We start from the raw sequence: 16,201 nt of genomic DNA, 5'->3' as shown, positions 1-16,201 counted from the left end.
CATTTACAAAACCTGAGCAAAGTTGGTAACAACAGAACATTTGGGAGGTCGTTCATTCACAGGAACACCATAACTTGAAAGCAACTTGAAGACACTTAGCACACATACACACCAAGTAGAGTCATGGAAGGCTCTGATCTTCAGCTTTCCAACTACAATATCACTTTAAAACATAATAGTTTTTCCAATTGTGCCAGTTCATGTGTCCTATATATTATTTTATGACCTTGCTCTTTGATTTATATTGGGAAAAGCACTCAAACAATAAGAACTCACCTGAGCGAGCACAAGTCTCGATTAAAAAATGGCAGAAATTCTTTCTGCCCCCATTGTTGAACATTGTGTAATCAAAAACCACAAATGGGAACAATTGCGGTGCTATGTCTTTAGAAAATTTGAAACAGAAAGCTTTAAAAGGCTAGATATTAATAAATTATTAGAACAGGAAGAGACTCGAGCTATCTTCAACATTGGCACCATAGAACCTAACGGGTTAAACAATTCACTAGATTTTTGTTGCTTTCTATAACCATCTCAACTTTTCTCTTATCTGGTATTTTACTGTGCCCTAGCTGTAGGCAATTACTGTTAGTATTTAGTATCTCCTTTAACCTGACTCAAATGCGTCTGGAACGCCATTAGCTAAGAGCTGCGATTAATACAACCTTGTAAGTCTCTGTTTTGTTTCTCTCTCTCTAAAATTTTAAAATGACATTAATAACATAGGTTATGGCACTTTAATGTATAAGACTCTTATTATTATAAATTGAAATGTCTTATTTTTGTTCCAGACATACCGTCCAAGAGACAAGTTTTTTGCATTCAAGAAGTGTGTTTGAAACACTCATGTATGTATTCATGAGATTTCTATATGTACTATATTTACTTATTTACTTACTATCGTTGTATAACCACTAATTTCATATCCCTTGATAAAGCCAACAGGTGAAACGTGTTGGGACTTATATGAAGGATTAAAAAAACAACTGAAATTGAAGAGAGACGACTTTTCCTTGATTTATTATTGCCATTGTTGTCCCAGTGCATCTGTACTGTTTCACAATTGTGTTTTTCACTGGAACCTACCCCTCCCAGTTATATTTAGCTTTTGCTATCTATGGAGGCACAGGTCACGAGGGTAGCCCACCAGGCATTTTACCATCTATGTCAGGCGAGGCTACTAGCATCCTACCTGTCTTCAGAGCACCTGGCCATGGTGATCCATGCAACAGTCACCTCCAGAACTGACTTCTGTAATTCACTCTACACGGGCCTGTCCTTGTCTCTGACCCGGAAATTGCAGCTGGTGCAAAATGCAGCTGCTAGAGTCCTCATGGGAAAATCTTGGAGGGCACATATCCAGCCTGTGCTGAGGCAGCTGCATTGGTTACCAACTGTAGCCTGGATCAGGTTCTGGTTCTGACCTTTAAGGCCTTCTGCGGCCTGCGATCCACACATCTGAGGGACCACCTGTCACCCTATGCTCCCTGCAGGGCTTTATGCTCTGTGGGAACCAACCTGTTGGTGGTTCCTGCCCCCTGGAAAACTCACCTGTCTTCAGCTAGGGCCAGGGCCTTTTTGGTCATGGCCCCAACCTGGTGGAATGAAGTACCGGAAGAACTGAGGGCCCTGCGGCAGCTACCTACATTCTGCAAGGCTTGCAAAACAGAGGTCTTCCTCCAGGTCTATGGTTGAGGTCAGTGTATGGATGATCAAATTGGCCCCTCCAGGAGAGATTGCCACCAGGGCCAGACTATCACCTTGTGGCAGTCTGTCAGCATCCATAGATTCCCCCCATTGGCACACTGAGAGGGAGTTAGTTGTTGCGGGGGTGGAAGGATAGGTTTTTTGCCACTGGGGTACATAATTTTAAAGGGGTATTGTAATAGCTATTTTATGTGGGCATTTTATTATGTAACCCACCACGAGATAGCAATGGGGATGACGATGATGACGATGAAGAAGAAGGCAGGAAGCTTCTTTTTTCAACACAGTAGAAAGAGATTAAAAAACAGGAGGAAACAATTTTCACACACAATGATATTTATAATTAAGGCTTTGTTTATTTGCTTTTAGAGAGGAGTCACAGGCAGCATTGCCAGGTTGAACTCTGGCATGTCCAGTAAAAGTATCAGAGCTGGGAGGGACCTCTGACTGAGAAAGCTATTGCGAACTAGACAGTCCAGAAACATAGCATAGCTTTATACCACCAGTTGCACTTAGCTTCAGTGCACCACCTTAAGTGTAAACACCATCCTATACAGATACATTACCTTTGCTGTTCTTTTTGGTGGGACCAACAGTACTGACAACAGGTACGCCCTCCAAGGTTTCAGAATCAAAATTAGCAGGAGGAGGAACATACCCAGGACTTGCTGAAAAACAAAAAGGAGAATTAAATCAGTTGATTGCTTCACATATTGCAAAGTTCTTATACAGAAAGTACTTCCATATGGGAACCAGCACACATTGTAACATGCAGCCATTATACATGTACAGAGATATTGCTGCCCAATATAAAAATGTGTAGCATTCTGGTAATGTGCAGGATCATCAACCCTTGTACATGTATAGCAGGCTAGTTCTAATGTACACTTTCCATGCAGAAACGTTATAACTTGTATCTGCCCAAGAAGAATAGAACAGCGGCTAAGGAAAAGACTCCTGACAAATGCTTCATACTCCTATATTTTTTTAGCTTTAAGATCTTAAGTCTTCACAGAGTGCCAAGGCACCTAAGTCTTCCAGGTATTACAGCAAGGATAAACTTGCATATACTTAGAAAAACCTAATGTATTTTGGTATAGGAAAATTTTATTGTCGGCTACTAATAATTGTAGACAGAGTACAGGAGAAAGAAGCTGGCTATCATTATTTTAGAGGAGTGTGGTATCCTGTATGCGTATCATGCATGGAACCAGAGCTTGTTTTCATGCTAACTACAGATTAATGAAAGGCTAGGTGGTGATCACTATGCACTGAAATACCGTTTTCCTGGGTGTGGCTGGTGTCAAACTGACATAGCATAACTTTAAATGGGACAATCTTTTAATATTTTTAAATTATGTTATTGATGTCCTTGAGTTGCTAATACTAGGCCAAGCTCCCAAGACTATCAAATCAAATAACAATATACATGAAAGAACTAACCTAGCTATCATGCTTATTGAAAATTTACTGCTCCATAAGAGGGGGAACTGAAAGGAAATACTGAGAATACCTGTCTGAGAGAGTAAGATTCTCTCTTCTGGAGTCTACCTGAAAATACTGGACTCAATTTGATTTACTGGACTTAATCTTCCACACCTGCTTTTAAACCTGTAATTTGTGCATGCTTACCTGCTAAGTATTTTTCTAACAGACATTGTAACTCTGTAATATTCTGTAGGCGAGCCAAAACTCTTCCTTTCATCTCAGGATCTTCTTGTTGGCAGAAAGCATTCACAACCTTGAGACACAAATCACATTTCTAATGTGTGGATGAGGAAATGGGGAATTTTCTGTTGAAACCACTGATAAAACAACTGATGGGTATGACACCTTCAAACATCAAGGCTTCACAGACCTCACAGTACTATGCAGCATCAGGATTCAAGAGTTTTGAAAAACACTTAAGAGCTTTCCTTAAAGCTGTAGGAATCTTGGGGACAGGATTTGCAGAAACATTCCTGTGCTTCTATGCTATGATCCCAGCAAACAACAAATTTTTGAAACAGGGGCATATTATTTTAAACTAAGCAAAGTCTGAAAGAACAGTGACACTGGCTTTGTTCACAGAAAGCTCAGCCAGAGGTTATCTTTTCCAGGTTGAAGTTTTCTCTTTATTCATCTTAGCTCCTCTTCATTTACCTACATTGGTCTCCCATACAGAAGCCATCATCAATTAAGTACATAGAGGAAGAACTCTGCCTAAACCTGTTTCTGTGTACATATGGAAGTGGTTGTTAGAGCAAAACCATCGCAACATCCAAGAGATTAATGACAGTATGCAGGTAATACCTAGTTAGGCATACCAACTCAGTAATTTAAGAGAGGAGACTCTGGATAAGTTTCCATGAATATATCTCAAAATTGTGCCAAGAGGTTGGAACACATGATTCAAGTATTCTCCATTCTGGAAAAGCATACCATTATTTGGGAAAGCTTCCCATTATGCTTTATTTCAGAAAGGCCTTCCCATACTGCACCTAGATTTACCTCAGCTATTAGCTAGAAACTGAGGGGTTTTAAATGTTTCTCAAAACAGTATTGAGGGAAATTCCAAGATACTGTAATAGGACTGCTTACCTCGCGGAACCAGTTAAGTGTATAAAATAAGAGCGAACAGAGCAGTTCACGCTCTTGATTTGATAAAGAGGCTAACTTCCCATCTTCTGGCAAATCAGTCAGATATAAAGGACATCCTGCAAACAATATGGTAAGAAAGGGAGTTTTAAGTCTCCACTTGTAATCAACATGAGATGCTCCACCCTGTCAACATCTTTTAACAACTAAATAATCTATAGCATTTATATACAATAACTAGAATCTCTGGGGAAGAAACAAGATTCTGAGCTCAGCTTTCCTAGGAGATATCAGGCCAATTGATAGCTAAAGAGTGTGTTTCAGTCTTTACAGAAGGATGGATTAGTTAAAGAAAACCACTGTGCTCTACCTCAGCTCTACTAACAGGCTCACTACCCCTCACTCCTTATAGCAAATCGGGGAGGTGGAAATTAGATACAGAAAAACCAAGTCTCCATTTGTTTTACCCAACAAGGCGTCAATTTCTTCCATGTTTCCTTTGTTCATCTCTGAGACACAAAGTCTCAGCAGCCGGAAGAATGGTGGCAAGCAAACTGGTGACACTAATCTGTGGAAGAAGAGGGGGGAAAGAAACCTTGGGTGCACACAGAAAGAATAAAACCAGGGCATAGAATTCTGTACTACTGTAGAGTCAATTGAACTGAATTGAAACATATGTTTGCAAAAATAGCTTATGTTTGCAATACTAAAGATAAAAATACTACCCTTTTGTTAGAAGTTAGCTTTGTAGAATAGAGCAGTGGTCTCCAACCTGCGGGCCGCGGCCCGGCGCCGGGCCGCGAAGGCCATGGCGCCGGGCTGCGGCTCCCTCTCCCCGCTCCCCCCCGCAGTAAAAAACTTCCCAGGCCGCAAGCTTGCGGCCCGGGAAGCTACTTACTGCGGGAGGGCGGGAAGAGGGAATCAGGGCCGGGCTGCGCCCGCGCGGCCCAATCCACGGGCGCGGCCCGATCCGCGGGCGTGGCTTCCGGGCGCGGCTCGATGCGCGGGCGCGGCCAGAAGCGTGGGCGCGGCCCCGCGGGCGCGGCCCGATGCCCTGCCGGTCCCCAGCCTAATAAAGGTTGGGGACCACTGGAATAGAGGATTTGTAGACTGTGTTAAGAATGTTAGACAGCCCTGTCTAGGACTGACTTCTGTCTAGAAGTCATATTGCCTAAGGCACATGTGAGTAGCCTCAAGGGGCATGAATGAACTGACCCTTGGACTGAGATATTCAGGCGCTGTAATGTATAAGTAGCTCCCTGTTAACTGGTGTGCATTTTCTCTGAGCCACTGACAGAGGAGAAATGCACCCTTCATAGTTTCTTGGCCAATAAACTATGTAGATCAAAAGAGACCTGCTTGCTCGCCTCATTGGGAACTGGGTGAGATGACTGAACACAACACTACAAATTCTGAGCTTTGCAACAAGACACCCAAGTACTACTAAAATGCAAGTACAGCAAATTTAAGCATGCATATTTTGTGGTTTCACAAAATTGTTACTGTTCCCAGTGATATGGATTATCAGTGATATGAATTATATAGATTTGTGGAACACAATTGAGTTATACACACACTTTAGCCACAGTCTGTCTATGGTTTATTTTTAGGTCAGGCAGAGTGTATTTTAAGTTCATTACTGGCTGCTGTAACACCACATGTATAAAGTTATTTCTTTGTCTCTCAAAGTAACCTTGAATTTGTTAAAAGCAGATAGCTCCTGAATGTAGTATCTCTCCATATAAGGAAATGCACTCTTTGATACAAAATGCACTCTTTGAGAAAAAAAATTGTAATAAGATATATAGCCATCCGTGATAGGTAAGATTGTACGCCCTTCGTTATCGACCTGATTGGTCAAAGGGACAGTGAGGGAATGAGCGTCAGGATACCTCATGATGACGTATCAAGGTCTTAAAAATGAGCTGCACTGATGCAGACTTCAGAGAATGCACCAATTGGCTTTCTCTCCATGCTTGCAAACATGTATCCTAAATAAATCCTCTTGCTGCCTAGCTGTCTTTGTTGTGGTCTTGTAAATTTTACACTGCATAGTCCATAACACCAGCTTCTGTTAAGGACTACAAAAGGATGGTTCTCTAGGAAATACAAATCCATATAAAGATGCCAGTGTAGTATTATTGGGACTGTTAATGCATACAGTCCAAAAGTCCATATAAGGATGATCTTTGACTTGATTATAACTGCACAACTGGTAGTAGACAACTCATAAAATCTTGGATCCAAAAATTATGCAAAATTATCAGAGTTGAACAAGTTCTGATAATTTTGCATAATTTTTGGATCCAAGAGATGGCCATATTTGCCTATTTTCCTGACAACTGGAAATCCTTTTCTGAATTTGAGGAAAGAATTAAACATGATTTTAGACTTATACAATTGTGCCTCACTTTCACATTAAATAGTATAATGGAAATGACTAGTTAAGACTGAGTGTTAACTGAGTAACTGCTACCTTAAGATTTAAAGAAGTAGCTAGAATATTGTAACCATTATTTATAAAAAATATTGTTGAGGATGACTTTTTTCAAAAGGAAAAAGTGTGACTTCACATTGTATTGTGGTACAATTTATTTTTCCTCTGGAATAAAAAAATATTTTATTTAGAAAAAGAAATGTATGTAAATGTATGGGACCTCTTTAAGGACTAGAGAGCAAACGTTATTCCGATCTTCAAAAAAGGGAGGACAAAAAAAGTGAGTCTGACCTCTGTTGTGGGGAAGAAAATGGAGCAGATATTAAAGGGAGCAATCTGCAAACATCTGGAGCAGTGGTCCCCAACCAGCGGGCCCCGGCCCGGTGCCGGGCCGCGAAGGCCATGGCGCCGGGCCGCGGCTCCCTCTCCCCGCCCCCCCCCGCAGTAAAAAACTTCCCAGGCTGCAAGCTTGCGGCCCGGGAAGCTTCTTACTGCGGGAGGGCGGGGAGAGGGAATCAGGGCCGGCCGCGCCCGTGTGGGCGTGGCCAGATGCGCGGGCATGGCCCGCGGGGTGCGGCCGATGCGTGGCTGTGGCGCGCGCGGGCCGCGCCCCGATGCCCTGCCGGTCCCCAACCTCAGAAAGGTTGGGGACCACTGATCTGGAGGACAATTTGGTGATCCAAGGAAGTCAGCATGGATTTGCCTCCAACAGGTCCTGTCAGACCAACCTGGTTTCCTTTATTGACCAAGTGACAGGTTTGCTGGATCGTGGAAATTCGGTTGATGTCGTTTACTTGGATTTTAGTAAAGCTTTTGATAAGGTTCCCCATGATGTTCTGATGGATAAACTGAAGGTCTGCATTCTGGATTTTCAGATAGTTAGGTGGATAGGGAATTGGTTAGAGAACCGCACTCAAAGAGTTGTTGTCAATGGTGTTTCATCAGACTGGAGGGAGGTGAGTAGCGGGGTACCTCAGGGCTCGGTGCTCGGTCCGGTACTTTTTAACATATTTATTAATGATCTAGATGAGGGGGTGGAAGGACTACTCATCAAGTTTGCTGACGACACCAAATTTGGAGGACTGGCAAATACACCAGAAGATAGAGACAGAGTTCAACAAGATCTGAACACAATGGAAAAATGAGCAAATGAGAACAAGATGCAATTTAATAAAGATAAGTGTAAAGTTCTGCATCTGGGTCAGAAAAATGAAAAGCATGCCTACTGGATGGGGGATATGCTTCTAGAGAACACTGCGTGTGAAAGAGACCTTGGGGTACTTGTGGATTGTAAACTAAACATGAGCAGGCAGTGTGATGCAGCGGTAAAAAAGGCAAATGCCATTTTGGGCTGTATCAACAGGGGCATCACATCAAAATCACAAGATGTCATAGTCCCATTGTATATGGCACTGGTCAGACCACACCTGGAGTACTGTGTGCAGTTCTGGAGGCCTCACTTCAAGAAGGATGTAGATAAAATTGAAAGGGTACTGAGGAGAGCAACGAGGATGATCTGGGGCCAAGGGACCAAGCCCTATGAAGAAAGGTTGAGGGACTTGGGAATGTTCAGCCTGGAGAAAAGGAGGCTGAGAGGGGACATGAAAGGTTGTCATTTGGAGGAGGACAGGATGCTGTTCCCATTGGCTGCAGAGGAAAGGACACGCAGTAATGGGTTTAAACTACAAGTTCAACGATATAGGCTAGATATCTGGAAAAAAAATGTCACAGTCAGAGTAGTTCAGCAGTGGAATAGGCTGCCTAAGGAGGTGGTGAGCTCCCCCTCACTGGCAGTCTTCAAGCAAAGGTTGGATACACACTTTTCTTGGATGCTTTAGGATGCTCTGGGCTGATCCTGCGTTGAGCAGGGGGTTGGACTAGATGGCCTGTATGGCCCCTTCCAACTCTATGATTCTATGATTCTAAAGAATCAGAAGGATTACAACCAGCAGCTGGGAGGAGCAGGGGCTATCTATTCCCACCCACCATATTCCCTTATTTCTAAGCACTGAGCAGATCTGCCACCTTTCCGCACAACCCCATTGACAGGAATGTAATGTTTTTGAAAAAAACAAATGCTTATATTTGTATGGCAATTACAAAGTTTACTTCAGAGTAATATTTTATCCAGGCCTAGGAAATCATGACATCACAAATTCTTTATTCATCCCATTATGAAACACTACTGACCTTTTCTCCTCATTAAGGTCTGCTGTTTCAGCCATGCTGAGATAGCTCTGAGACAGCAGAGGCAATAGGTTAATCACGATCATTCCCTCACTCTCCTCATCTTCAAGGCTATACAGAGCCTTCACTGGGAGGAGCGAAACACTGCAGAGGAACCAAAAAACTTATGATCAACTCTATCATGACAAATACAATTACGCTTAGTAAAAACTGCATTCTTTGACATACCTGTCACCCAAAGGAGGAAATTCTGCCACAAAATCTGCCTCAAATTCCTTCACCACACTATTCTCAATCCAATCCTAGGCGAGAGAAAACAGCAGATCTGCAGAAGAACTCAGTGTAAAAAATTATACCACAGAGTGAACGTTTTTTAGAGAAACTGTCTCTGTTCTGTGTTGTAGCCAGATTGTTTAGGGCAGGGGTAGTCAAACCTGTGGTCCTCCAGATGCCCATGGGAATTGTAGTCCATGGACATCTGGATGACCACAGGTTGACTACCCCTGGTTTATGGGGTAACCAACTATGTCAGGTCTCATGACAAAGGCATAGCAGCTGGGGAAGGTCAATCTTCACAGTGATTCACAAAGGACAATATATTTTTAAAAAGAACAAGGACATAATTCTTGCATGGTCTATAGTTCTTTTGAAAGGTAAACAAACAGAATGGTCACGTAGAACAGTGGTCTGCAACCTTTTTCAGGTTGCGGACTGCTGCCAAAGGGTGGGGGGAGAGGGCAACCTGGGTCCCCGCGCATGCGCGGCAGCAAACGCGCATGTGCATTTGCGCCGCCAGCATGCCAGCAGCCGCGCTTCCCTCGCCCCCCCCCCTCCTGCAGCAAGAAGCTTGCTGGGCCGCAAGCTAATCGGCCGCCTCGGCAGCCAATTAGCTCACGGCCTGGCAAGCTTCTCACTGCGGAGGGATGGGGGGGGCGCGGCCCGGTCCCAAAGCTCTCGCAGCCGCGGACTGGGGATCAGGGACCACTGATGTTGAAATCTCCTAAGTTGCAACAGTTAGTCTTTTCTGTGTTTCACGTAGACTGTCTTCTGGCATGACATGTGATAGATGCCATGGAGAACAGTGGTTTCTCAGAACCTAAATTTCATCTTGATTTTTTAAAAAACATTATCTTAACCAAACTCTTTTGACCTTTTCAAGTAATATGCGGAGTATACCATGGTACAGTGAATACAGTAAGATACAGAAACAGCCTTCAAGACTCTTGTTATTTAACAGATCAGCTTCCTTCAGACCACAACAGGATAGCATTTTTTTTAAGATGGTCTCAAAATAGCCACCCTCTCTGCAACAGACTTGATATATTCAAGAGATGGCTGTGCCAAAGGGTGCAGTATAGAAATTAAATAAATAATATCAGCAACACTTATAGAAACAATATTGCTGTTGGAAGTAAATGACTTAGGTTTGTCTCTTCGCTTCAGGCTTCAGAGAGGGACTACAGAGAGTCAGAGAGATAGGTCAGGACTCTGAGCCCCATTCCACACAAGTTAAATGTAGCAGGAGTATGGCAAATTGTAAACGCTATTAATTTGCAGTTACGCACGACGTCGCACACAATTTGCCACACTCCTGAAACAGATCCGAAAAGCGCTTCGTTGTAGCGCTTCCAGGGTAATCGCCAAAAGTGGATTCACCCTCTGGAAAGTGCTACACTCTTGCAAACAATCTGCCACAGTTTCGAAAAAGTTCTCTGCGTTCCCATTGTTGCGGTTTCAGCAAAGTCCCTCCCCCTGGCTCTATCCTCTGAACTTCCGGCGAAGCAATCACCATTTTTTTTTCTCGGAGCGAGCGGAGAGCAACGAGCCGGCGAGCCTTCATTCACCAAGCAAGGCTTCTCCGGCTGCAGTCCCTCCACAGAGCTGCTTTAAAGCTCCCCTAAGTCACCAAGCATAACACAGCCCCGTTTGCAAATTCCCTTTATTTTCTATCAAAAATCGCGCCCGTGCACGGGGGGGGGGGGGCTTCACTCGGGGGAGCATGGCAACGATGAATCGGCAGCTCACACGCCAGCTGCCAGCTAGATGGGTCTCTACATTAGGAGGAAGCAAGGAATCAAGGCATATTCGTTGCAACGTGTGTTTTTCTTTTTTTTTAAACCTGTTCTTAAAGGGAAAGGGGCTTTTCCGGAGCTTGATAACAACCGCCCATTGGCTGTCCCGCCCTGATTGACGGCTAGGGGCGGGACAAAGCACGAAAAAAATCGCTTCCTTTCTAGCGATTTTTGGCGAGACCGGAAACTTGTGGGAAACGATTGAAATGCTACTGGAATCCACTACAAAGGCAGGTATGGGTTACGCTGAATTCCACTATTTTAAATTCCGTTATTTCTTTCTGCAAGCAATTTGCCACATTGATCCTTGTGGGGAATGGGCCTGAGAATCCTTCTTCTTTAACTGCATTGATGCTATCCCTTGGATGTGTATATTGCCATTCTCAAGGAATCTTCCTTCCATCTGACTAACATCTTATCTTCCCACTCTCTTCTCCATTTTAGCACAAAGGAGGCAGGACATGCTTCCTGCACCTCTATCCATCCTAGCTACTTAGACTAGATAGAATCCTGTCTCTATCCTGTCTAGATTGGAGTTCCTTACAATAAAGGACCAAATTTAATTTTGAAAGGAAAAAAAGATTCCGTGTATAATTTTGTTTCTGTTGCACACATATACACGTTAGATTCTGCTGTAAAATGTGTATCTGAGCAATCTGCTAACCTAATAATCCCTTCAATTGCAACCTGCTTCAGGTATAGACAACATGAGGAAATACATTCAGAAACCTACTTTAAACAGGGATACATTCTCACCTACCACTTTCCAGAGATAACTTGTGATACTTTGCAGATATGGACCTAAAAATGACTCCACAAAATATAGGATTCATGAAAGATTAATATTTGAAAAATCACCCCAAACTAAGGTAAATTGATGGTATATTAGCCTGATATCATCAGTTTTCCTACAATATTGGAGGCTTCTGATGAGGTCTTTATGTTGGGTTGGTGCTTTTGTTCTTATGGAAGAGCACCATGGTCTCAATTATCTACTGGAAGAGTATACCCAGCTGATGTTATTGTCCTGTATAAAAGGGAGCGAGATCGATCGTGTATTCTCTAAATCGTCCTCCCCCTTTGTCAACATATCGGGAAATTGAGGTTTTTCAGTTTTGATGAAGGTATGAGTGCAAGAGATGGCAGTCATTCATGCTCCAGATTGTGTATGCAGATCAAGCTTGTTAAACTTAATTTTCTAAATATGTGCTGAGCAATTAATCTAATGGATGGATGGATGATTTTATCTTTGATGAAAACAAGACTCCTGTGTGGAAAGCCTTTTTTTCCTGAGCCTATGAATTAAAGGACTTTTAAGAACTCGATAATTTAATGGAGAATTGTTTTACAGGACACTTTTGTAAAACAGGGTGGTATTTAAGTCTAAGAAATAAAGATATATTCTAAACAAAGAAGATAAACACTGTTTCATGGAATTCCATTGCTGTGGTGACTGGCTTAGCAACAGGAAAGGAAACATCAAATTGCTGAACTGAGAAACTGACTTAACTAAGATAATTGAGAAATTGAGATAAAGACTTTTCTTTTGGAACTAATGGATAAAGAACTTGAAAAAAGCTGCCCCAACCACAATCATGAACTGAACAAATGAAGACCGGTAGTTCTGTATCCTACCAGGATTTGCAAGTCCAGATTCCCTTTCTGAACCACACTAGCAAGTTCATCATAGTACAGAGCCAAGGCTTGGGGAAACTGCTTGCAGCAGGAGCACACCAGCTGCAGCAAAGATGTGATCTGGAGGGAAAAAAGAAGCAGCAAGGCCATTACTGTATGACACAAAATTAGCCCACAAATGTTAGCATATATTGAAATTTCAGATGTGGAACTGAACAATTATAGCTCTTAATGGATAGGCTTCTGTAAAAACACTACAGCAAAAGCTCTACAGGCAATTTTTGTTAGCTGTAAATATTCAAGTTCCCTTGTGCAAATTCCTCTTTCAAAATTATGACAAATTATTACAGAAATGATTGCATATTCAGCTAGCAGGACTACCTGACTTGAAAAGCATTAATTTATCACATATGCACAGACTATGAGGCATATAATCCTAATTCCTCTCAAGGGTTAATGCTGATTCTGTGAAGATTCAAGGGGGTGGCAGGTTACAGTGGATGAGTGATAGGGTTGTGAATGTCCTGCATAGTGCAGGGGGTTGGACTAGATGACCCACAAGGTCCCAACTCTATGATTCTATGATTATTAGCAAGCCTGCTCTGGTTCACAGGTGTCTCCAGTTTGGGCCTTCCTGCAGATACCATCCTTATATTTTATAAAGGCCTGGTTCAAGAATGTGGTAACTGGATATCTGTGAGGATCTGTGCTCAATGGGGTAACTAAATGAGAGGAGGTAATTAGGAGTGTAAGTTAACATCTTCTCGAAGATTCCATCAAAGGAGATTCCTGATTAGATCCAAGACATTACCTGGGCCCAAAAGGCAAAAAAATATAATAAGGCTATAGGACAGAGGGAAGCCATGCTTTTACCATGCTTTGAAACGTTATGCTACATCCTGATGGACTGCAACATACAGAATGCTTTAAGCTACAGCTTGGATTCTTATGCTGCAAGAAGGGGTGCCATCTAATATCAGGTAATAAATGATAGAAAAGTTCACTTTTTATTTCTCTGTTTCTAAGCTGCAAAGGCTGTAATGCATATTGATATTATTTTTGAAACTTTTGAATATAAGCCTTTATATTTTTTTTTACAAAGGCTTGCTTTCTGTGCATTTGACTCTGAGGGCCCCCTAGGTCCAGGTGCTGCTCAGGCAAGGAGTGGTGATCCAAGCTTGGGTCTCTGACACAGACCCCCTCCCATTCCCCCTTTGCCTTGTCTCTGTTACCTAGCTTCATTTCTACAAGTTAATTCTTGTGAAGAAATGCCCACCCAAGAATTCACCACAATAATTTCAATTATTGTGACTCCTTTCTGTCCATGGACAAGAGCCCAGCTGAAGACTAGTAGCTGGCAGGTATGAGGGGGCTGAAGAGAAGACCCATCAAGCTCCCAGTACAGAGCACTCAAGCTCTTTATACTAATAACCTTGTCTGAAGCCTATTACCCCAGACCCTGCTGCCAGGTTACACTCCAAAGGAATAGATACTGCTAAGAAGAATGTAGATTCTTAAAAGGTAAAGGTATCCCCTGTACAAGCACCGAGTCATGTCTGACCCTTGGGGCGGGTGATGCCCTCTAGCGTTTTCATGGCAGACTCAATACAGGGTGGTTTGCCAGTGCCTTCCCCAGTCATTACCGTTTACTCCCCAGCAGCAAGCTGGGTACTCATTTTACCGACCTCGGAAGGATGGAAGGCTAAGTCAACCTTGAGCCGGCTGCTAGGATCAAACTCCCAGCCTCATGGGCAGAGTTTCAGACTGCATGTCTGCTGCCTTACCACTCTGTGCCAAAAGAGGCTCTCAATTCTCAATAGATTCTTATATGTCGCTTTTATCTACCCAAAGGAGTCTCAAAGCGGCTTACATTCGCCTTCCCTTTCCTCTCCCCACAACTGACACCCTGTGAGGTTGGTGAGGCTGAGAGAGCCCTGATATCACTGCTTGGTCAGAACAGCTTTATCAGCACCGTGGCGAGCCCAAAGTCACCCAGTTGGCTGCATGTGGGGGAACGCAGAATTGAACCCGCCTCACCAGATTAGAAGTCTGCACTCCTAGCCACTATACCAAGCTGGCTCCCAAATGGCTAAAAAATAAACTCTTCCTTTTATGGCAGGAAGAGCCAAATAAACCTGCAAGGTGGACCCGCATTCTCTAACTCAGAATATAAATTCTTCAGACTTGAAGAATCTCTCTTCCACTGTTTCTGACCAGGAAGCAACATGACAAGTTGGACTAAGTTTTACTTGCAGACTCAGTTTTTTCCATACAACCAGGGACAGTGAAGAGAAGACCTGGTCATGAGCACTAAGAGAAACCTGAATTTTAAAATGGTTGCAACTTCAAATAAAGCTAGCTTGTCCTAACATTTAGTGTTGATATAAAGGACCATGTATTTTCACATTTTCTTTGTTACCTCAGTCTGAAATGTTTGAAAAGAAGATGTTTTCTTCAATTTAAAAACTTTATTTTGAATGATTTATGCTAGAAACACACTATGGCTATTTGGTCTTGCTATCTCAACTATGGTAAAGAGGAGGCGCAGTAGGTCAGCTCACCATTCATAGATAGCTAGATAGGCAGAATGGGCAGAGTTGCAGTGAACAGAGTTGCAGTGAGCTAGTTTGCGGAGAGAATTGGACAGGCACAAGTATGCAGAACCTTAATCAGCAACGCAGGTATAGAATGCTAGACCTGTGGTTCTATTTAGCAGGAGATACTCTCAGAGTGTTGATGACAGTAGATGCCCAGTTTGTTTGTGGAGAACAAGAAGGAAGTAACCTTCCTTCAACAGAAGATTTCTCATACAGCACAAGACAACTCTTGGACCCTATCTCCAATTTTATCAATTCCTAATAGAATACTAGAAAAATAGGGCAATACACAGATCTCGCCCATCCATGTGTGTAACTGTGTTCATTGATGCTCATCTGAAAGTCTGTCCAGGTGCTACATGGTCCCATTGCTTCCATTCAGTGCTGACTTCTCTAAAGATTCATTTCTTTCTCCCAGGTCACTCATCTGAATATGCTGTATACATCCATAGATTTACCTGTTTACACTGCTCCTTTTTTAGGGGTGCTTTTTCCAATAGATGCCCATTTTCTTTACTCCTGAAATTAGTTGGTAGATATTAATTTCATCTCACACAGCGGGGCACTTCAATGCAGGTTTGACATTTTGGGATGGGGAATGATTCTAAGAATTCTAAAAAAACTACAGTATATATAAACCTTTAAACTCATTGCAGTCCTCTTGACATCTCACTGGTCAGTTATTCAGTCCATCCTTGTACTAGTATAATTGTCACAGTTGTATAATGATGCTCTTGGACAGAGATGGCTTCCCAAGCTTGATAGATCTTAAGTTTCTTTTACACATTACAAAATGATAGTTTAATGTAGCGATCCCCAACCTGTGGGCCGTGGACCACATGTGGTCCTTCGACTAATTGGAGGTGGGCCCCGAAGGACGCCTTCTCCCCCCCCCAGCCCTTTACTTCATCCCCCCCCCTGGCCCTTTACAACACACTTTGGGTGTCATTGTCTCCCATCACTCCCAGATGCGACCATCTTGTTGCAGA

The 16,201-nt window shown here is 42.8% G+C and overlaps 1 protein-coding gene across 6 annotated transcripts in view; it reads right to left on the bottom strand.

The window, feature by feature from the left end:
• Positions 1-16,201, bottom strand: part of FANCD2 (FA complementation group D2) — a 114,710-nt gene that overhangs the window by 36,583 nt on the left and 61,926 nt on the right. For all 6 annotated transcript variants that reach the window (XM_077326059.1, XM_077326061.1, XM_077326062.1 and 3 more), the window contains 8 exons: positions 15,671-15,731; positions 12,616-12,735; positions 9,137-9,210; positions 8,912-9,052; positions 4,752-4,852; positions 4,288-4,403; positions 3,340-3,448; positions 2,274-2,375 (listed from right to left, as the gene is read on the bottom strand). In XM_077326059.1, coding sequence (XP_077182174.1) covers positions 2,274-2,375; positions 3,340-3,448; positions 4,288-4,403; positions 4,752-4,852; positions 8,912-9,052; positions 9,137-9,210; positions 12,616-12,735; positions 15,671-15,731 — 824 coding nt within the window. The remainder of the gene's footprint in view (positions 1-2,273; positions 2,376-3,339; positions 3,449-4,287; positions 4,404-4,751; positions 4,853-8,911; positions 9,053-9,136; positions 9,211-12,615; positions 12,736-15,670; positions 15,732-16,201) is intronic.

Source organism: Paroedura picta, chromosome 3, assembly GCF_049243985.1.
Source record: "Paroedura picta isolate Pp20150507F chromosome 3, Ppicta_v3.0, whole genome shotgun sequence".
Taxonomy (NCBI): domain Eukaryota; kingdom Metazoa; phylum Chordata; class Lepidosauria; order Squamata; family Gekkonidae; genus Paroedura; species Paroedura picta.
Note: the sequence above shows the minus strand (reverse complement) of the source record. Positions and strands in the feature narration are given on the sequence as shown.